The sequence below is a fragment of the Macaca fascicularis genome, chromosome 12 (assembly GCF_037993035.2).
Source record: "Macaca fascicularis isolate 582-1 chromosome 12, T2T-MFA8v1.1".
NCBI lineage: Eukaryota > Metazoa > Chordata > Mammalia > Primates > Cercopithecidae > Macaca > Macaca fascicularis.
The window spans coordinates 54523758-54546382 of NC_088386.1; the positions used below are offsets into that span (position 1 = coordinate 54523758).

Here is a 22625-nt window from a genome sequence, read left to right on the forward strand (position 1 = left end):
CCCTACTTGCCAAGTTAGGCCTTAGTAGGTGGCCCATTTATCCTAAAGATCTTAAAATCGACACATGGCTCAATCCTTGGGAATGTACATTTAAATATTTACAGGAAATGTGCACAGAGGAAAAAATATAAACCATCTAAACGTGTATATCTTACACCCATGCTTCAGTTGATCAGTTCCCATTCGAATGATGTTCGAACATAGTAGCCACTGCTACTGGTTGGATGTGTATCCTGCTTGAGACCCTCCATGCATGTACAAGTGTCCATGTTTGTATAGATGTAAACGTATTGTGTGTGCATACACACATGCATAGATACACATATATATATATACACATATACCCTCAAGTAATGCACATTTGGAATGGAAACTTTTATTTTAATAATCTGCATTACTTAGTACAGTAGGCCCTGTAGTTTCTTTTCCCTTTCTTGCAACCTCTTTGTCTTGGGAAGTAGCATAAGCAGTCCAGATCTTTTTGACACCTTCTTGCTTCTGTGGCTTTCGGTCCTGGCTGCACAGTAAAATCACTTGGTGAGCTTTAAGGACCATCACCTGTGCCATTTTCCCAACCAGTTAAAACAGCCTCGCTCAGCAGGGATTGGGGGTCTCTCTATGTGGAGGGCGTTGGGAACTGCTGCTCTAATCAGGTGTAGCATCAGTCGACCTGGCAGAGCCACGGAATTCAAGCTGCAGTGTGTTCCCCAGGACTGGTGGACCTGGACAAGTCTGTGCTGGCAAGGAAATGTAGAATCACAAATTCCATGCAGATTGAAAATGAACCCTGCCAGGTTGCCTTCCACCGCAGCTAGCTCGCGACTTCACCCCTCATCGGACTAGGCAGAATGACCGGACCCAGCGCCGCTGTGCCGCAGAAGCAGCAGGCCCAAATGCTGCAAGAGTTAATAAATGTCCAGTACCCATGGAGAGGAGAGGAAACTAGGGTGCTTGATGACTAAACACTTATCCTGGATCCACTTCGCTTGTATGGTGACAGCATGAGGTGTGACTGAGAGAAGATTAATGATCACTGGGCCTGGGTACCTCCCAAAAGGAGTGCTGCGGGAGTGCTGTGGAGCTAATTAACCAGCCGGCATGAAAAGTGAAAATAGACGAGGGAACAGGGTGCTTTGTTTTGTTTTGTTTTCCCTCTGTGGTGGCCCAGTACTGTGCGTAGACCTACATATACTATTTTTGGTTTTCCTTCTTAAGTATGCAAAATGACATAATGTTGAAAGCCTCTCTCAGTAGCCTTCTCCAGGGGGATCAATACTGAGACAGTGGACTCTGGATCCCACTGCCTGGGTTCAGACTCAGCTCTGACATATGCCAGAGTGGCCTTGGGCAAGATACTTGAGCCTTTCTGTGCCTCAGTTTCCTCATCTGAGAAGGGGGCTAATAGCAATGCCTAATTTGTGGGGTGGCTGTGAAGATTAAGTGAAATAATATATATAAAGCACCCAGAACCCTGTCCTGGCATCTAATACATCTAAAAAAAATAAGCATTTATTTTAAATTGCACCCCTCTGGGAGTTTGGGGGTGGGAGTTTTTCTGAGGTCATTTATTTTTAAAGCACAGAAACTCTTGCATGCTGATATATCTTAAAAGGAAAACTTTGACAATTAGAGAGGAAATGCCAGTCTGTTTACTCGTCTGTTTCAGGATAAAGCACATTTGTACGTTTGGTTCTATAATCATTGAGTATTAAGAATAAAACCATGCGGACAGTATTGACTGATCTCTATTTAGATCCCACTTGGTGGATTTTTGAAGACAAGTATACGCTGTCCTATTGGCTAGGTTTCTTGTACCCTAGGGGTTAGCTGCTTTCTTGCCTCTTAGTGGTATTGTTTGAGAATTAATCATGATTGTCTGAATAAGGTTTTTGAAAATTGTTTTCTTGGATGCATTTATTTTGAAAATGTTCTGCCTGTAATTAGGAGATTCTATAAGACATAAAATGGCTTAAAGTGCTTTTAGTTGTAGCCTTCTGAAGGGTTCAAAAATGATACTGGATCTTGTGGAAGAAATCTTTCTGTTTTCTATAAATATAGCGGTGTGTGTGTGTGTCTGTGTGTGTGTGTGTATTTAGTTACGTGGTTATAAAACCTTACGGTGGAAAATGTTTAAGAAATATTGCACTCTTAAGGTGGAGACTGCACAAAAGATGCCCTAACACATTTAATGCCCTAGTTAAATGCATTGCTCAAGTCTCGTTTTCTGGAGCTCGATAAACAGAACATCTGTCTTTTTCTATTCTAAGCTTCTATCGCCCCACCCCACCCCAGTCACTTCAGTGGCACAATAAATGGAAATCTTATTTCCTGCCTCTGCAGACCTGTTTACCTGAGTGTCTAAGTGCACCCTTGCCTTTCTCAGCCCTTCCCTTCCTGAAATATGCTTTTACTTTCATCTCCTTGCCTTCACTGCCCTCATTTTTTAAAGCTGTCTCTAATCCTGCACTCCATGTACTTTAATCTGTGATGTTGGACGTTGCCATTCTGCATCGCTGCCTTTCAACATTCATCTCCCAGATTCATATTTTCTTCCATTTTCGAATTGAAATCCCTTTTCACAGCCTGTAATGGTAAACATTTTTTAAAATAAACAACTATTATGAAAAGCCATTTCTGCCAATTTATAACGCCTTATTGGATGGCTTTATTCCCTTTGATAATTTTGTTATCTTTGCAAACTAGGACTTTAACTTATTTGTATGCATATATATTTTTATTTATTATGAACAGAGAGGTTCTTATAGATGTCTCTGTGTACCCTTGCCCTTTCTGGACTTTTATTTTTGGACTTAAGGGAATTGATGATTTTAAAAGAAGCAAAGGAGTGTGTGTGTATATGAGTGACAGAGACTATATGTAACCTGCGAAGCCTAAAATATTTACTATCAGACCCTTTGCAGCAAAGTGTGCTGACTCCTTATGTATTTAAAATACTCATTAAAAATGTATCTGTTTTGGGGATCTCTATCTTTTCCCCCAAATTAAAGCTCTTAAACATGTGAAGTGGTGAGAATGTTAGAGCCTGAGCTGACCGTTTGTGGGGAGGTTCTAGCTGTGGTCCCTGTTCCTTGGGGTTACCTCCCAGGCCCCAGTCTCCCATCTGAGACAGTGTGATTGCATTCAATGCTTTGAGATGGAAAGCATGTTGGGATAGGTGTGACTGTCTGTGGTGTGTAAATGTTCCATGGGAAACACCTGCTAGTGAAGCTGGAGGAGGTAAATTACTGGTCATTGATAACATGGTTTTCATACCCTGGAGAGGTTGCATTGTCCTACCTGGCATTTCTGCCTGCAGCAACAGGAAGGGTGATTGAAATGTGCTTCCCATCACTTAATCAAGGGGGGGAACAAAATAGGTCATAGTTAAAAGAAAACAATAATCAAGGTGGGGAATAAAACAGGTCATAGTTAAAAGAAAACAGTATCTGTTCAAGGGGTAAGAAATATGCCAGCCGTGCTGGTTGTTGCAGTGAAACATCTTTAATTCCTCTTAAATGTCTTTAAGCTTCTGCTGAGGAATGTGAAATCAACTGGAGAATCTCTGGTGTCAGGTTGCCCAGAACCAATATTGTATTGTTCAAGTGGATGCCCCTAAGCAATTTTCACTTTCTGCCTCTGGCGTCATTGTGATGCCCTTTGTTTGACCTTAAACCCCCTGCGCTTGTGCAGTTAAAGCTCCTGGCTCCAGAGTGCTGGATCCACCCCGCTTTGTGCTTCCTGTTCATACATAAAACTTCTCTCCCTACTTTGTACCTTTCTAATGAAAGGATACTGGAAGTTAGAGATCTTGCATTACCTCTGAAAAACAAACCAAACAGAACAACATGTTTGGGAGTGATTATACTGAGATAGTGAAGTAAACTTGAAAACCGCCCTCCCGCTAACTCTTCTCTTAAGCCTCGTTTTATTGCAGCCTGCATAAAATCATAGTGCTGAAGTCCAGCTGCTCCAAAGGCTGAAGGTCCTCATGCTTACAGCATGCTTTGGAAACTCATCCCCACCACATTTGCAGTTAATGAAAATATTTGCTTTGCTTGTTCTAAACAAAGTTTATGGGCAGAATTTATAATTAGGAAACTAATTCTTTTTCCCTTCAATGCCTAATTTCTCTTGTGTCATGTTGGAGAATTCTAAGTATTTAAGAAAATAAACCTTTCTCAGTGCTGTTTACTTATTTCTGGTGGTGGTACATGTATTTCTCCCTTCTTTTGTATCCTCATCCAAATTAAAGGACTTGAAATCTGGGTTTTTATTTGTTTTTGTATAGGTCAGTAATACTCATGTGTGAGTAGGGGACAGTGCCTTTGTGGCCTGTCAGGCCGTCCCACAGCCATTTGACTAGCTGGGTCTGTGATTTAGGCTATGTAAGAACAGCCACAGGGCAATGTAGCTCTCTTCAAACCACATGGAAAACCAGTGTCACCTCTTTAAGGTCCCCTACACGTCTTTTGTGTGTAATGTCCTGTGGCTGTGACCTCAGCGCTTTCCAAGTTCTGGTCTGTCTCCTGGTGTTTCTTGCCTGTACACCCGAGAGTTGGCTGATGTGATATGGTTCTTGTAAGCACAGCACCTGCTTGCATTCTCAATGTGAGAGTGAGGTGGTGATGAGAAAACAACCATCCCTCAGCTTTTACAAGTTTGTCAAGACAGAGGGCATCTGGCCTCACCGCGAGCTGGCATCATAGTGCAGCCCAGCTCTGCCTTAAGATCTGTTTCCTCGCCAGACAGTTGAAGGGAAAGCAGCTGGGAAACCTCGTGACCTGGCTGAAAGCCTTGAGGTGGTTTCTCAAAGATTCCAGGCTCATCCCCAGTGCTATAAGACTGGCCCCTGTGGTTCTGGGGATTGGTGACAGTAGTATCTTACAGTGCTGGCTGGTGAAAGGAGGTGGATGAAGCTTGTCGGGGGGGCCCAGCTGGGGGCCATTGCTGTCCACATAGACTCTAGGAGGTAAAGGCCTCTAACTCCTGCCTGCTTCTCTCCCTTGAGGACAGAACTTCGTCCTGGGGATTTGCATGAATGTCCTTATTTTTGTAACTCCAGTGAGAGATTTTTGTTTCTGTGTTTGTTTTTTTGAGATGGAGTCTCACACTGTTGCCTGGGCTAGAGTGCAGTGGTGTACTTTCAGCTCACTGCAACCTCTGCTTCCTGGGTTCAAGCAATACTCCTGCCTCAGCCTTCTGAGTAGCTGGGATTACAGGTGCCCACCACCACGCCCAGCTAATTTTTTTTTGTATTTTTAGTAGAGATGGGGTTTCACCATGTTGGCCAGGCTGGTCTCGAACTCCTGACCTCGTGATTCGCCTGCCTCAGCCTCCCAAGTGCTGGGATTAGAGGCGTGAGACACTGCGCCCGGCCCTAGTGAGTTTTCTGATCTGTCTTGTTTCTTCAAATGCCGGTAAATTTGGGCAGTTAGCGATAAATCTTTAGTTTCCCAAGTTTATAAAAACCGCCTCATGCATAGCTAACCCAGGAGTGACTAAAATTATCTGGCTTTGCTGACATGCCCATTGTGGGACTTTTCTGTTCACTGCTCTGCTGTGAGTTCCCTTTAAAAGTAAGGCATGTGCCAACCAGGTGCTGTGGTTCATGCCTGTAATTCCAGCACTTTGGGAGGCAGAGGCGGGCGGATCACAAGGTCAGGAGTTCGAGACCAGCCTGACCAACATTGTGAAACCCTGTCTTTACTAAAAATACAAAGATTAGCCAGGTGTAGTGATGTGCGCCTGTAATCCTAGCTACTCGGGAGGCTGAGGCAGGAGAATCGCTTGAACCCAGGAGGTGGAGGTTGCAGTGAGTTGAGATCGTGCCATTGCACTCCAGCCTGGGTGACAGAGTGAGACTCTGTCTAAAAAAAAAATAAGGCATGTGCCTGTCCTATATGGAGGGGTTGACTCTACTTCCCCTTGACTCCTAACACAAAAAACAAGCACAGTGATACCACTTGAAACTTGATGGTTTAGTTCGTATCCCTTTTCAGCCTTATACACAAAAATCTGCAAAATTTAGTTCCTGCCTAGCTAGGCAGCTTTCATTTTTTCTTTTTTTAAAATCTAGTCTTTGATTGTGTGTGTGTGTGTGTGTGTGTGTGTGTGTGTGTGTGTGGTTTTTTTGGTTTGTTTTTGGAGCCAGGAAGGCATGGCAAGGAGTGGTTGGATAGCTTTTGTCACAGACACTCGTGTTCTTCTGGGAAAGTTTATGCATCTTTCAAATTCTGCTGTGTGTGACTTAGAGTTTGAAGATGCTTTTTAAGAAGCAGATAATGACTTACATTCTTTCCCTGCACATCCTTAGTTCCATCTTAGTACATACTGAGGAGCGGGAAAGGTAATTGGTGGGGAGAGGCAATCGGAGGAAAATGTGTTATCTGAATACATGAGGACTGGCTGTATTTTTTTTTTTTTTGGGAGACTAGTTCCAGCCAAGATACTCTTTCTTGTATATTTTTTTAACATTGTGATTATATCCTCTCTGCTGCTTGAGGTTTTGCCTGCCCTAGAATGTTTTTAGAAATGCTTGTTCCCTGGTGCCACAAAGAAATAGCACTCGAACATAAATTTGATTATCTCAGCAAGGCAATTTTTACTTTCTGCAGAAAGGGTGCTCATCACAGATGGAACAATGGCGAGAGTGCACCTGGACAGGAGAGGGGCAGGAGTTCTTATTCCTGACGCAGGTAGCCCCTACTGCTGTGTCATTCCCCTATTGGTTAGGGTTGGACCAAACAGTCTAAGCTAATTCTGATTGACTATTTTAAAGACAGCAGGGGTATGAGCCAGAATGGTGGGGTAAGTAGTTTGGTGGGAAGGATGGTTAGGAACAGGTAACTAAAGGTGACTTGGGTCAGAGCAGGTGACCAGGATGAGTCAGGACAGAGCAGGTGACCAGGGAACAGGTGTGAACTACTAATTAGGATTGGCAGGAAAGTTGTTTACTGAAATTAGATGCAAGAAGCTGAAGAGAACCAGGAAGTTAAACTTTATTTATTTATTTATTTATTTTTATTTTTTTTTTTTATTTTTTTTTTTTTTGAGACAGAGTCTCGCTCTGCCGCCCAGGCTGGAGTGCAGTGGCCGGATCTCAGCTCACTGCAAGCTCCGCCTCCCGGGTTCACGCCATTCTCCTGCCTCAGCCTCCCCAGTAGCTGGGACTACAGGCACCCGCCACCTCGCCCGGCTAGTTTTTTGTATTTTTTAGTAGAGACGGGGTTTCACTGTGTCAGCCAGGATGGTCTCGATCTCCTGACCTTGTGATCCGCCCGCCTCGGCCTCCCAAAGTGCTGGGATTACAGGCTTGAGCCACCGCGCCCGGCCGGAAGTTAAACTTTAAAATGGAGAATCAAAGAATAAGAGAGCTGAACATATTGACATACTGATTCTTTGAAGAGAAACTTGGGGTTCACCATATTTAACAATGTTTAATTTCATAATAGTAAGCTTGTCTGTCCCCAAACTTGTTTAGGGGCAGAGTGTCAAGCGGAAGCTGCCTAGTAAGTGAGGGATGTTTCCAGTCTCATGACTGGTTTGGGGCTGTTTGAGTTTTAGGAGGGTGGCCCTGTGTCATGGGGAGTGTTGAGTAGATGGGATGAGAGAACCAAGGGATGGTGCTGGGGAGGAATGTGGATGTAGGCTAGAGTCTCCCTTAGACTTTTCTTATTAGAGAGGAGCAGTGGAGGCCCGGGAGTTCTGGAAGGGTTGGTATCTGAATCTGTGTTACTGATACCCATGTAAGGCTAGTAAGCCATCTCCTTTTCCTTTTCTGAAATCAAAGCTTCTTGTGGATCATTCATAATTGACCTTGATCTAATCTCAGATCAGTGGCTTCCTGGATCCTTTGTTAGGTATTGAAACCATATCAGGGTAGTGCAGAAAGGCACATGGAGCAGAGTTCACTGATGCTTGAGTTTTCCCTCGTAGGGTAAAACGTTTCAAGAGTAGTAGGGGAGAAGTCATTTAAAAAAATTCAATACACACATCTGATATATGGGAATTATGTTCTGAGAATATAGTTTATAGGAATTAAATTTGCATCAACTTGTAATGAATGGATGGTTTAACCTAAGTATTCCCTCTCTACTCTAGGAGGTGACTTTGGTCCAGAGACTTCTCCAGTCCTGCCCCTTGACCACGGTGCTGACTCTCCTGTGAGCAGTCTTCCTGCAGCAGAGGACACCTATAGGGTGAGCTTGGCCAAAGGTGTCTCGATGTCTCTGCCTTCATCACCTTTGCTGCCTCGACAGTCTCACTTGGTGCAATCAAGAGCAAACAAAAAGTCCCCAGGTAAACAGGGAACGAAGGAGCTGCCTTGGTTATATATGTAGTACATGTGTTGAAAATAAGCAAACCTAGTGCCCATGAGAAATCTTCTGGGAGAACATTTTTTCTTTGTCATAGTATCTTCTAGAAGAAAGAAATCTTTTTTTTTTTTTTTAAATTTAAGGAAAAAGTATGGTTTTAATAGATTCATTCTGTTTGGACTGCCAGGCTAGATTTTTATAAAGATTTAAGATTTTGTTATCAGTACTGATGTTAACCGGCAATTTTATTGTTTTCTCACTGATGAATTAAGGAGCACTATACAGTTATAACACCGAATAATGATGTTTCTTTCAATCAATGACAAACTGCATGTATGACAGTGGTCCCATGAGGTTGTAATACTGTGTTTTTACTGTGCCTTTTCTATGTTTAGATACGTAGATCCTTGCCACTGCATTAATAGTTGCCTACAGCATTCAGTATAGTCACATGCTGTACAGGTTTGTAGCCTAGGAGCAATAGGCTATGCCATAGAGCCTAGGTGTGTAGTAGGCTGTGCCACCTTGATTATGAAAGTACACTTGAGGATGTTCGCACAATGACAAAATCACCTAACGATGCCTGTCTCAGAACGTATCCCCATCATTAAGTGACACATGACTGTAATCCAAGCTCACACATGGTGGGTTTAAAGATTATGGATGTAGGCAAAAGTCATCTGACGATGGTCTGTTTATTCCTACCTAGTATTATATACTGATGTATTTTATTTGATTACATCATCTAGCATTTGAACAGCTATAAAGTTTGTTTGGAAAACTCAGACTTGTAAAGGGGTAGGGGAAAGGGACTTTGGATTATTCCTGTTATACTTTGAAAGTATTTTGGCTTCCCTCTATCAATGCTTTACACTTAACATTACTCCCCAAAAAACAAACAGAACTTTGAGAGGTTATGATTCACATGTGAGGAAAGCCTTTCTAAAATGCTGATACCTTGAGTTTTAAAAGTTCTTGAATTTTTTTTTTTTTTTAAGGTTTGTGGAGTGTTTACAAAAGGCAGGATAATTTGGGGCCCAGTTGATCATACGCCAGTGTAGGGTTTCTTCTCAATTACATGTAAACATATTCAGAATCTACCCAAAGTGTGCCTAGGGCTGTGAAATTGGTATCTGTTTCTCTGATTTCCTGGTAATATTTGTATTACTTGAGATGACCTATGCCGACTCATTTAGTAGATCTTTGAGGTTTATGTGTGGGTAAATTAGGAGGGCATCCTTAAAGGCTCTGAATGTTAGAAACGGTGCTCTGAATTGGTGAGGGTCCAAAATCTTTTATTGTTGCAGAATTTTCTGGTTTAGGACAACATTGTTTACAATCCATTAATTAGCTGGAACTCAGGAACCTTTTTGGTATGAAGTAATTTCCTGTGCCAAGGAATTTGACCTGTTTATCAGTATTTGGGGAAATTCCTGGAATGTCCGTCCTTCCTTCTTTGCCCTCCCTCACTGCTGTATCTCTTTGTCACATTTCTTCTCTTCCTTCAAATCATAGTTCCCACACTGCCTGTCATACTGGGTTATCCTGATTGGAATTACTCTTTCCGAAAAGTATGCACAGTATTTTACTTTTTCTTTATTATCAGGTATGTCATTTGTCTTTTCCCCCTGAATTAGTGTGTATATTGACCAAAAAAAAAAAAAAGAAAAAACCCACTTTGCTTGGCTACACTTTAGTCACGCTCCTGAACTTTCTCCTAGGTACGCGTGTGTGTGTGCACACGCACTTTCTTGTAAAATCCAGGTTTAGCTAAGAAGCATGCTACTAAGTTTAGCAAGAACGCCTCCCCATCCCCACCCAAATCTGATTAGATTCCTCATCCTCCACCATCTTCCAGGCGACGTCTGGTCACCCTGACCTGTCTTTAACAAGAATTGCCTTCCTACCCCTGATGTTTCTTCTTAGTAATTTTTCATGCACCAATCCCCACCTTGTTCCTTGGCTATAAATTCTCGCTTTCCCATCCTGTATTTGGAGTTGAGCTCAATCTTTCCCTACCTGCAAAATCCCGCTGCAGTGGTCCCTATATGTGTTAAGATGGTCCTGAATAAAGTCTGCCTTACTATGCATTAAAAAGTATCACTGAGTAGTTTTTTCTTCTTAAAAACATTGTGCTTCCTGTGTCTGATGCTTGAGGACAAACAAGATGTCTTATACCTCATCTCTATAAAATAGATAATAGAGATAATTCAGAAACTATCGATATTCTTAAGGGATCTCTGTTGAAGGTAATGCCAAGTGCAGAGATTTCTGGACAATTTGCCTACCTATAGTCTCTGCTACTGCAAATGAATTAATATTGCTTGGGCATTAGGACTGGGGAACACCTGAGAGACTTCAGGGAAGACTGCACTTCAGATATAATTTTATTGACAAATTCAGTGTTTTAGTGGGACTTTAGGTAGGATTGAATGGCATGGCAAGCCTCGAGAGTGTGGCTACCCAGAAAGGTTTCATGGAGGTTACAGGCATGGAGGCAGAAGAATCCCTGATAAGGCCGTGTCTCCTTATATGTGTGTGGACATTAGTTTTTTTCTTTAAAGAAAATATCAAGTTTTTCTCCATAGGAATGAAATTTATTTTTGCTAAATTCTTTGCAAGGCCTTGGAATAGAAGGAGGTTAGTAGTTCTGAAACATACAAACTTTTAATGGATTTGGGATGTTCTTTCTATTATATGTTTTTGGTCCAAATGATAATTAAATAAACTAAGCAAATACATCTCTAACAGAGCAGTGCTTGTTCACTGCCCAAATTTGTACAGCAAATTAGTGTCTCACAGTGGTAATTTGGCTTCATTATCTTGGTAATTTTAATTGGAAAAGTTTAGGGCAGAGATGCTGTTTAAAAATGGCAGTGACTCAGTACATCAAATAATGAACAATATTTTTTTTAAGTGTCTAACACAGATTTCTGCTTAAACCATATTGTTGGTAAAAGTATCCAGAGCTCTAATATTCTACCTGCCTGGTTTTAACAAAAAAAAAAAAAAAAAGAAAGAAAAGGTGACATATGGTTGTGAATGTGCACTGGATTTAAAAAGACTCATCTATTTTAAAAGCTAGCACTGTTGCTGCTAATGATGGAGTCAGTACAGTGTGTCTGCAGCACTCAGAGGTATGGAGCCACTCCCCTCCTCTCTTTCCAGCCCGGCCCTACAGTGGATCATGCTCCAGGGTTGTGCCATCATTCAGACCCGTGCTCTGAAATTACCTTGATGACTTCTGTTCTGATTTGTAAGATGCCCCACCCCCACCAATTCCTCTCTTGTTTAAGGTTAAAAAGCAAAAACAAAAAAATCAAACTTGTTTCACTTGTTTGTATAGAAACTCTTCATTAATTGATGCTAATCCAGAAACTGTCAGGGACTGGAACAATTATTCTTGCAAGGATCAAATACTCCAAACCCCTGTAAGTAGACACTCTGAACAACACAGCCTGAATTAATAAAAATAGGTATGTTAATGCAATTGATGATTACTTTCTGGATCTTGGGAACTGTGGGCCAGAGATAATTTAATTAACCTTGTGATAATGTGTGACCTTGCATGTTACATGATTGCGTTTCTTACTTTCCCTTCATATTGAGGTTATTATTTTTATTTACTCTTCTGCCACCTTCCTCCATTTATTTGTCTTTTTTTGTTGTTGTTAGAAGACTGTTTTCTGAGTATTGTTTCAAAACTTTTGTTTTTAATAGTAAATATATTTTCTGTAAATGAAAACAAGGACCAGCATCCATTAAAGTAGTTCTGTGGCAGTTGCAAGTCTTTTTGGATTAAAATTCATCTATATTTGTAACGTGTGCTGTTGTTTTCCAGAGAAGAGAAAAGCTCATTTCCTGTGATTTATTAGTAATATCATTAGATACTTTATAAAGTATCTGCATTTATTTTCCCAGATCACTCTGGGCCCATTATCAAACAATCAAAACATCGTGCATGAATGAGAAGCAACCCTTTGAAATGTTGTGATGGAGTAAGACAGCAGATGGTGACAAGTGGGTGTTCCTGCCCTACTCCTTGTATGGGGACACTGGAGAGTGCTGGCCACTTCTGCTTCTGCCGGTTCTGGTTCTACTTCTGTCCCACAGTGGACATAGCTGATGTCGCAGTTCTGAAACTTCTCTGCCTCTGTTTTGTTAAGGGAAAAACCGCAAAATTGACAGCCTGTGTAGTAGAAGCCATATTGTCTCTTTGATTCTTGGACCATGAGTTAATGTCTGCGAAGGCACTCCCTTCCCCAACCCGCAAGTATTTCATATAAAAAACCTGGAAATCCCATTGATAAAGAACTACTGCGAACATTTTTTCTTCTAGTCTTTTGAAAAAAATCTGCTCCACCTAAACCTGAGACCACATTATGGTCCCTCAACCCTCTTGTGTGCTGCTTGTGTCACTTAAGTTTATTGTTTTGAGACAGGGTCTTGCTCTGTCACCCAGGCTGGAGTGCAGCGGTGCTATCAAGGCTCACTGTAGCCTCAACCTCCTGGGCTCAAGTGATCCTCCTACCTCAGCCTCGAGTAGCTGGGACCACAGGCATGCACCACCATGCCCAGCTAATTTTTTTTCTTTTTTTTTTTTCCTAGAGATGAGGTTTTCACCATGTTGCCTAGTTTTGTCTTGAACTCCTGGCCTCAACTGATCCTCCTATCTTGGCCTCCCAAAGTGCTGGGATTACGGGCATGAGCCACTGTACCCAGCTCTCGCTTAATATTTTATCATGAGCAATTTCCAGTTTACTTGAAGAGCTTGATATTTGTTGTCCATTGTTTCAATATCTTATAATTGATTTTTAAACATTTCTGATTGTTGGATATTCACTGTTTTTCCTTTTATTTTATTTTATTTTTTTGAGACGGAGTCTCGCTCTATTGCCCAGGCTGGAGTGCAGTGGCATGATCTGGGCTCACTGCAAGCTCCACCTCCCAGGGTCACGCCATTCTCCTGCCTCAGCCTCCCGAGTAGCTGGGACTACAGGCGCCTGCCACCACGTCTGGCTAATTTTTTGTATTTTTAGTAGAGACGGGGTTTCACTGTGTTAGCCATGATGGTCTCGATCTCCTGACCTCATGATCTGCCCGCCTCAGCCTCCAAAAGTGCTGGGATTACAGGCATGAGCCACCCATACCGGCCAGATACTTTAAAAAAAGGAAAAAAAAGTTTTTAGCATGTTATGATTTGTTTTCGCTATTCCTGGTGTGAATATTTTTAATTATGGTGAAATACGTATAACAAAATTGACCATCTTAACCATTTAAGTGTACAGTTCAGTACATTATTGTACAACCCTAGTTGTTAGAACTCCCAATAGGAATACTTTTGTCCAGTGATATTTACAAACATCTCTGATATCTCCTTGGGGTAGCAGGTTCCCAGCAGTGGAATTGTTGAACTAAATGGCCTGCATTTATAAAGAGTCTTGATACATAGTGCCCAGTTCCTTTCCAGAAAGGCTGTATTGATTTCATATTCCCCCCAGCATTCTTTGAGTGGCTGCTTTTTGAAGTTCACATCTTCTGGGAACAGCTTAAATGGATGGTGCTTTGTGCGGCCTAACTGTGGACTACTGACAATTTTAAGAGGCTGGGAGACGTCATTCTGTAGCTGCCTTCTTTAGAACTTCCGTTCTGTCTGCACTTCTCAGACAATTTTCATTTTCTTCCTTTCCATGAGATTGTGTCGGGAACTTTGACAGCTGAGGCAGATCAAGTTCATGGTCAGAAAAACATTCAGTTGGCTTCCAGTTTCAGCTGCCTGGTGAGGATTCTAGAGATCATGGAGGATCACAGGCATGCTGGAGTTGGAGAGGCCTCCAGAGCACATCCTGTCCAGGCCTCTTTGCAGATGTGGAAGCAAAGACCCCTTCCTTGGTCATTAGGGAACTTGTCCAAAATTCATGCAAGTTACCGGTAGAGCCTGATCCTCCACACTGTCCCCAGCATATTCTCTTTTGTCAGCCAGCCTGTGTTGATGTTCTGCCTGTAAGTTGTTGGCATGTGAGCTGTAAATAATGTGAGTGTGTTCTGATTTCATAGATGGGGTGGGGGTGTGGGCAGGAGGAGGGCATGGGCTTAAAGCCTCACATGCATCCGTGAGGCTGCTTCTCGGAGGGTAGAGAATAACACAGGCCATGCACAGTCCCATTTCTCCTTGTAGAGCCAGTTGGTTCTAGTCCTTGCTTCCACTGCTGAGTGGTTGGGACCACAGTTGACATCTAACCTTGAGCAAGGACAGTTCCTCCTGCTGGGGTGAATAGGAGAGCATTCTTTGTTTCCTCCTGGAAACTTGTTATATGATGGCCTCCTTACTGCATGCCCAGCTGTGAACGTGACATACAGATTTTCTGTTGTACTTGAACGTGTGTTCATACATAGAACCAGTGTGCATGCATTTGCTCTACTTTGAGTCCATTTATTCCCCTGCCAGTGAGTCCAGGTTCACCTGTATACAATTTGGATATACTCTGGAGTCAGCCCAGTAATTTAAAAGGGTTCTGATGATGCCCAGCTCCTACCTTCAGAGACTCGGATTAAATGCATATGAAGTATGGTCTGGATGTTGGGATTTTTAAAAAGGCTTCTTTGGTGATTCTAATATGTAACAAAGTTTGAGAATTACTGATAAATAATATGTGATTATCTCATATAATTGCATTTCCATGAGTACAAATATATGTGTATATATATCCTTAAAATTTTGGAACTATTTGAGGAAAACACATTATAAAGGAGTACAAAATAATGATACACTAAATATTGAGGCCTTCTATACCCCTGAAAGACAACCACTTCTGATGATCGCTCCTGCTTTGTTTCTATAGTACGTAAACAACAGTCATGCATTTGCCCATTCCCCCAGCATTGGACAGGTAAGAGGTTCCCCATTTTCTACTAAAAAATAACATTCTTGTATATTAAGATTTAAAGGCATCTCTGATATTTTTATCAGACTATAAAAGTGAGATTACTGGGCCAAAACTTACTTTTTTAACATTGTAGATGAATATTCTTATTGGTCATTGGTAACTTTTTCTTTTGGAAATTCTTTGTGATAGCTGTCCTTTATTCTACTGGGACAATATGTGTTTCTTACTGATTGAGCACAGCTTCATTGTTTTAAGGCTATCAGTCATGTATGTTATATATAAAAAACTGTTTCTGGCTCATTTTCCATCTAATTAGGTTACAGTGTTTTATGACTCACAGAAGTTTTTCATTTTCTCCAGTCAAATTTATATATTTTTCCATTGTGATTTATTCCATTGCGTTTTTAAAAAACAGCTTTATTGAGATATAATTTACATACCACATAATTCACTCATTTAAAGTTTACAGTTTGATGTTCTTTTTGTAGCATTTTCACAGGGTTGTGCAACCATCCCCACAGTCTTAATTTTAGAACGTTGTTATCTCCTCAAAGAAACCAAAGCAAAAACCCCATACCCATTACTAGTCATTTCACATTCCTCCCTGCCCTTACTCTTCACTCCCTACTTCCTAGCCCCTAGTAACCATGAGTCTGCTTTCTGTCTCTGGATTTGCTTATTCTGGTCATCTCATAATATGTGGTATTTTGTGACTGGCTGCTTTTATGGAGCATCATGTTGTCTAGGTTCATCCATGTTGTGCCATGTATCAGTACCGCATTCAGTAAAACATTATTTGGTAATAAAACAGAATGAATACTCATACATGCCACTCATTTTGTTTATCCAGTCTTCCATCAGTGGATATTTGGTTGGTTCCACACTGGCTATTTATTATAAATCTGCAATCAGCTTCTGTGTCTGCATTTTTATATGGACATATGTTTTTCCCTTGGGTATATACCTAGTGAAATTGCTGAATCATATGGTAGTTCCGTAAAACCTTTTTAAGGTACTGCCAAATTGTTTAAGTGGCCATACTATTTTTTATCACTACCAGCTGAGTATGAGGTTTCCAATTGCTTCATATCCTTGCCAGTGCTTGTTATTTTCTTTTTGATTATAGCCATCCTAGAGCATGTGAACTGATATCTCATTGTAGTTTAATAAGTTTGTGAAAATTGTTTTTATATTCTGGATACAGGTTCCTTATCAGATAAATGATTTACAAGTATTTTCTTACATTCTGAGGATTGTCTTTTTTACTTTTTTTTTTTTTTTTTTTTTTTTTGAGACGGAGTCTCACTCTGTCTTACCCAGGCTGGAGTGCAGTGGTGAGATCTCGGCTCACTGCAGCCTCCACCTCCTGGGTTCAAGTGATTCTCCTGTCTCAGCCTCCTGAGTAGCTGGGACTAAAGGCGTGTGCCACCATGCCCGGCTAATTTTGTATTTTTAGTAGAGAGGGCATTTCACCATGTTGGCCAGGCTGGTCTCGAATTCCTGACATCAGGTGATCCACCCGCCTTGGCTTCCCAAAGTGCTGGGATTACAGGCATGAGCCACTGTGCCCAGCTGATTATACTGTTTCAAATACAGCAGTTCTAAATTTTTATAAGGTTTTAAATTTATGTATTATTAGTCTGTCTTTTTGATGCCATGTCCTAGTAACCATTGCCTAATCCAAGGTCATAAAGATACACATTCATGTTTTCCCCTAATAGTTTTGACTCTTACATTTGGGCCTGTGATCCATTTTGAGTTCGTTTTCTTGTGTGATGTGAAGTAGGGACCAACTTCATTCTCTTTCATGTGGATACCAGTTGGCCTGGCACCATTTACTGAAAAGACTGTTCTTTCCCCACTGAATTGTCTTCTCTTGACCAAATCATTGTTGTGCCTTCACCCAGCCCTCTTGTTCCTCTTCCCGCATCGCTCATCTTCTGAAAATTCCTGTGCCTCGGTCAGAACCTTCTCCTCAGGAGCTGACCGCGGGTAAGGCTTGCATCGCTTGCTTGGCCCAGCCTTTCTGTGTGCCTCTCCTTTTCTCTAGGTGAGAAATAATATTCTTTTGCTCCAAGCATCTGTAGCACTGTGTCTCCTCTTTGCTCTGCATAACCTTTATTTCGCATCTCTGCCCTGACATTCTGTGACATTCTCTGTAAGGACTGCTCTCTTGTCTTTGTTGGCATCTTGTCATTCCCCCTTGGGAGCCCTGAAAACAGGATCCAATCACATCTTCAGAATCCAGTCACTTCCTTTATCCTAGTGACGGGGCATAGGTAAGTAACTGTTAAAACCAATAGGATTTTAGTATTCCATGCTCATCAGATCCATGTGATTGGTTGAAAATGCTAATGGATGCATAGGCAATTTTAAATGTAACAGTTCTTTACATTTAGAAAGCTGAGAGTGTACCTTTCCCCATATCCAGAGAAAAGTGACGCTTTAGGTCCAGCCTCCCACTTAGGACTTTTCTGTCCAGGTGCTGAGCAAAAGGGAGTGTGTCTTCAACTGGGTTTGTCAGTAGCCGCTCAGCCTTGCTTTCCACCACTCCTGTCTCTCTCCCATTTTCACGCTTTTGCATTTTTGCTGCCCGTTTCCCACTGCCTGCAGTTAATGATGACTGGAGGTTTTATCCAGTCACACTTTACAGCAGTGTCAGCTGCACCCTGTGGTGGTGTCAGATGGCGGCTGGAACAAACCCAGTGCCATGCTCAGAAATGAATGTTTTCACCTCAGAGAAAATAGATGAGGGCAGAGGCGGTGGTGGTGGGGATCTTTTTCATGATTTCTGATTTACAGAGAAACACAGAAGTCACAGGAGCCCATGCAGGTGATTATATCTAGTGCTAATGAGCACTAGCGTAAAGCAGAAATAAACAGGAAAGAAAACCTGATATTCCAGCTCGACTCCTCAGATTTGCTGTGACAGGAGCACGCATGCGTCTGCGTCTGTTGGCAGGGGTGGCTGCCTGCCTCCAGGCAGAGGGGCACCAGGGGTGTGCCAAGCCCGGAGGTGGGAAACAAAGTGAACACAGAGTGGTGATTTCTAGAAGGGAGAGCCCAGTGGGAACCAGAGTGCCTTACCAAAGGGAAACTGGTACCTTTGGGGAAAACTTCCTGATTAGGGTCTGGAGCACTGAAACCAGAAAGCCTTGCCTGGAGTGGGGACTATCGAGATAGTTAACTGTGCCATGCAGGGAGCCGCTTTGCTGGACAAGGGCTCTGAGAAGTAGAATTTGGGAAACCCTCTCCAAAGGAGATGTGCTTTTCTTGTTACTTCCACCACCAACAAAGTCCTCGTTACTGGTCACAGGCACTGAGTACAGCTGATGAGCCGACCTTTTGAAGAGGCTGGGAGAGCAAGTTCACCACCCTAAACACTGGAACTGGTGAGACTCCGGTTCAGCTAATGAGACGTGAAGGGTCCTGACAGATGCAGGCTGTCTGTCTGCCCCAGTCGTGGGCTGGTGGACGGAGCTAGATTCATGTCCCAGCTCTATAGGCTTGAGCAGGCCATAGGTGTTTCTTCCTCTGAGACGTGGGGTAATAATGGGGCTTCTAAGATGTTATGGACTGCATGTTATTGCCCCCCCAAAATTGATGTTGAAATTCTAACCTCTAATTGGGATGCTGTGAAGAGATGGGGACTTTGGGAGGTGATTAAGTTTTGAAATCAGGAAGGTGGAGCCTCCATGATGGGATTAATGCCCTAATAAAAGAAAAGGAAGATACTAGAGCTCTTTCTGTTAGCCTTGTGAGGATACGGTAGTCCTTCCATATCTGTGGTTTCAGTTACCTGCAATCAACTGCGCTTCAAAAATATTACATGAGAAATTCTTGAAATAATTGATAAGTCATAAATTGCATGCCATTCTGAGTAGCGTGCTGAAATCCAGCTCTTTCCAACCCAGGACAAGAATCTTCCCTTTTCCCAGTGTCCGTGTGCTGCACACACTACCCTCCTGTTAGTCACTCATGTGCAAACCAGGAGAAGACGAATAACGCAAGGAGCTGGCAGCAGGGCTGGAAGTGGAATCCGCTGCGTTCCACTACCTTCACAGCCTATTCCCAGGCTCAGTAGCCCTCTCGGTTGTCAGACTGACGCCGCTGTATCACACCGCATGTGTTCAAGTCAACCTTATTTTACTTAATCGTTGCCCCAGAGCACAAGAGTAGTGAGGCTGGCAATTTGGAAATGCCAGGGAGAAACTGTAAAGTGCTTCCTTTAAGTGGAAAGACAGAAGTTCTTGACTTAATAAAGAAAAGACTATGCTGAGGTTGCTAAGATCTATAGTAAGAACGAATCTGTGAAATTATGACGAAGGAAAAAGAAATTCATACTAGTTTTGCTGTCATATGTCAAACTGCATAAGTTACCTCTACTGTGTGTGATAAAGGTTAGTTAAGATGAAAAAGACCTTCCGTTTATGGGTTGAAGACAACAGAAAATGTGTTCCAAATGATGGCAACGTGTTGCCAAGAGAAAGCGTTGAGACTATGTAGACTTCTGTAAGAGAGATCCCCTGAAATGAGTGACACCAAGCCATTTAGTGCAAGCGAAGGATGTATGTATAAGAAAAACCGTAGTGTGTATACAGGGTTCAATACTATCCTCAGTTTCCACTGGAGGCCTTGGAATATATCCTCTGCAGATAAGGAGGCCCTGCTGTACAGTGAGCAGGCATTGTCATCAGACACTGGTTCTGCTGGGACTTCCCAGCCTCCAACCTGAGAAATAAGTTGTTGTTTAAGCCACCCAGTCTATGCTGTTTTTTGTTTGGTTTTGTTTCTTTCAATTTTTTTAAAAAGATGGGATTTCACCATGTTGTGCAGGCTGGTCTTGAACTCCTGGGGTAAAGCAATCCTTCTGCTTCGGCCTCCCAAAGTGCTGGGATTACAGGTATGAGCCATGGAATCCAGCCTTCTGTGGTATGTTTAAAGTAGCAGCCTGAACTAACACATAGGGTAAGTGAAATTTAAACGAGATGTAGACTATAAAGTGTAGGGTCGTGGTGATTGTAATTTCCACATCGCCATCTACCCTGGAGCCTGTCTTCAGTTTCCCTCATCTGACTTGGTGGCCATGAATGGATTCCCATACTATCTGTCCCCTTGAATGTTTATCCTCAGCCACATGCCCTCCAGGTCTGTGTTTTCTCCCAAGCATGTGTCATCTTGACATGCAGCACAGCCCTCCTGCGGGCCTTTGTTCCCTGGGAATAGAACGTGAAGGTAGTGGAACGCAGTGGATTCTACTTCCAGCCCTGCTGCCAGCTCCTTGGGTTATTCATCTTCTCCTGGTTTGCACATAATTTGTGTGAAGTGATTAAAATGTTATGTATATAGAATTGCCCTATACAGGAAGCCGGCTCTTAGAACTGGTGATGTGAGTGTAAAGGTCTAAGAAAGCAATGGTTCTTGGTAGAAAAGAGAAATATAGGTAAAGCAAAAAGGCAGGATGCCTGGTGGTGCCCTGCCTGGGTAATTTGTGAAGCTGCCATGTGCACACTGTGGAAATGAGAGCCTGTGATTCATGAAGCTGATAGAGAGTATAAATGCTCTGAGGTGGTCCAGGTTTGCTCTCTAAGCAATGAGAACAAAACTCTGGTGGAAGCCGAGCACATAGCTACGTACTGTTCAAAGCTGTGCAGCATAGCAGAGAAACACAGGTGCTCCTTACACAGGTAAGTGATTAAAGTCAGCACTTGAGGCAGAAGCCTTTGTGTCAGGTTACCCTTGAACATCCCTCAGATGGCTTAAATGCCATCTGCAGACATGCTGTCTGTTGATGGCACAGCCGTTGTTCTGCCATTTAAACAGATTGTTGTTTATTTGGATGAGTACCAGATAAAGTAGAGAGCTTGTGCTCAGGACTACACTGTACCAGAAACACATACCTGGTACGCCAGAATCCCGTATGGGAGGGGCACATGGGGCCGAGACTGGCTGAGGGACCAGCAGATGAGTCTGTGCCACAGTTGGCGGTGCTGCCTCCTCCTTTTGGAGTACACACAGTGGAATGCAAGTGAGGTCATTGTGCCCTGGTCACAACGGCACCATAATGCCAGATAGAGGCGTCCTCTGAGAACACAGCGAGTATTATGGAGGCTTCTATCTTGGGCTGTTTGAAGTTTGTTTGATGTTTCACCAGGACTTTGGATGCAACACTTGGATGTTGAAGGTCTTTGGTAATCACAGAAAAATATATGCCCATTGTATGCATTGTAGAGTCTAGTGTTAACATTTGATACAGGAATGGTATGTGTTGAAGTGAGGCGTACAAACGAGAATCTCCTGTTGTGTCAGTCAGAAAGAGATTGTGGACTATAGCTCTTCAGTAAAAATTCAATAGAGATTTCTTTTCTCGAAAGTATTTTACAAAATAATTCACTTTTTTTCAGTTATACAGTTTCTATTAGAGCAGATATGCGCACTCTGAGTTAAATGAATATGTATGCACTCATATATATACATTAAAATTTGAATGTAGGCATGCAAAATATTCTCAGTAAATTTATTTGTTTTGTTTTTGTTTTTGTTTTTGCTTTTATTGAGACAGAGTCTCACTCTGTTGCCCAGGCTGAAGTGCCGTGGAGTTATCTCATCTTGCTCGGCCCCCTGCAGCTCCCCCTCCCAGGTACAAGTGATTCTCCTGCGTTACCCTCCCTAGTAGCTGGGACTACAGGCAAATTCCACCACATGTGGCTAATTTTTGTATTTTTTAGGAGAGACAGGGTTTCGCCATGGTGGCCAGGCTGCTGTTGAACTCCTGACCTCAGGTGATCTGCATGCCGCGGCCTCGCAAAGTGCTGAGATGACAGGCGTGAGCCACCACACCCAGCCTTTTTTTTTTTTTTTTTTTTTTTTCCTTTTTCTAAGAGGTTCTTGCTTTGTCGCTCAGCTGGAGTGCAACGGCACAATCACAGCTCACTGCATCCTTGAACTCCTGGGCTCCTGGGCTTAAGCAATCCTCCCACCTGGGTCTTCTGAGTAGCTAGGACTACAGGCACATGCCACCATGGCCAGGTACTTTTTTTATCTTGCATTTTTATAGAGATAGGATTCTGCTGTGTTGCCAGACTGGTCTCAAACTCCTAGCCTCAAGCTATCCCCTGACCTTAGCCTCCCAAAGGGCTGGGATTATAGGTGTGAGGTACCACGCCCAGCCAGAAAATATATATATATATTTTAAAGGTTGTGAAGTTTAAGCAGATTTTTTTCTTTTTAAACCTATGGCATTTAAAAAAATTTTTTTGAGACATGGTCTTGCTGTGTCACCCAGGCTGGGGTCCTCTTCCTCCTGGGCCTAAGCGATCCTCCCACCTCAGCCTCCCAAGTAGCTGGGACCACAATCATGTGTCACCACATGTGGCTAATTTTTGTATTTTTTGTAGAGACAGGGTTTTTTTCTGTCTCACCC

General features: G+C 42.5%; 1 protein-coding gene across 30 annotated transcripts in view; it reads left to right on the plus strand.

Moving 5' to 3' along the window:
* Positions 1 to 22625, plus strand: part of TANC1 (tetratricopeptide repeat, ankyrin repeat and coiled-coil containing 1) — a 265441-nt gene that overhangs the window by 123073 nt on the left and 119743 nt on the right. For 24 of the 30 annotated variants that reach the window (XM_065525539.2, XM_065525540.1, XM_065525538.1 and 21 more), the window contains one exon: positions 8101 to 8298. In XM_065525539.2, the coding sequence (XP_065381611.1) occupies positions 8101 to 8298 (198 nt within the window). Of the gene's footprint in view, positions 1 to 4866; positions 4970 to 8100; positions 8299 to 22625 lie in introns of those variants that run through there. The other 6 variants (XM_074009204.1, XM_074009207.1, XM_074009206.1 and 3 more) reach the window with 2 other exon arrangements.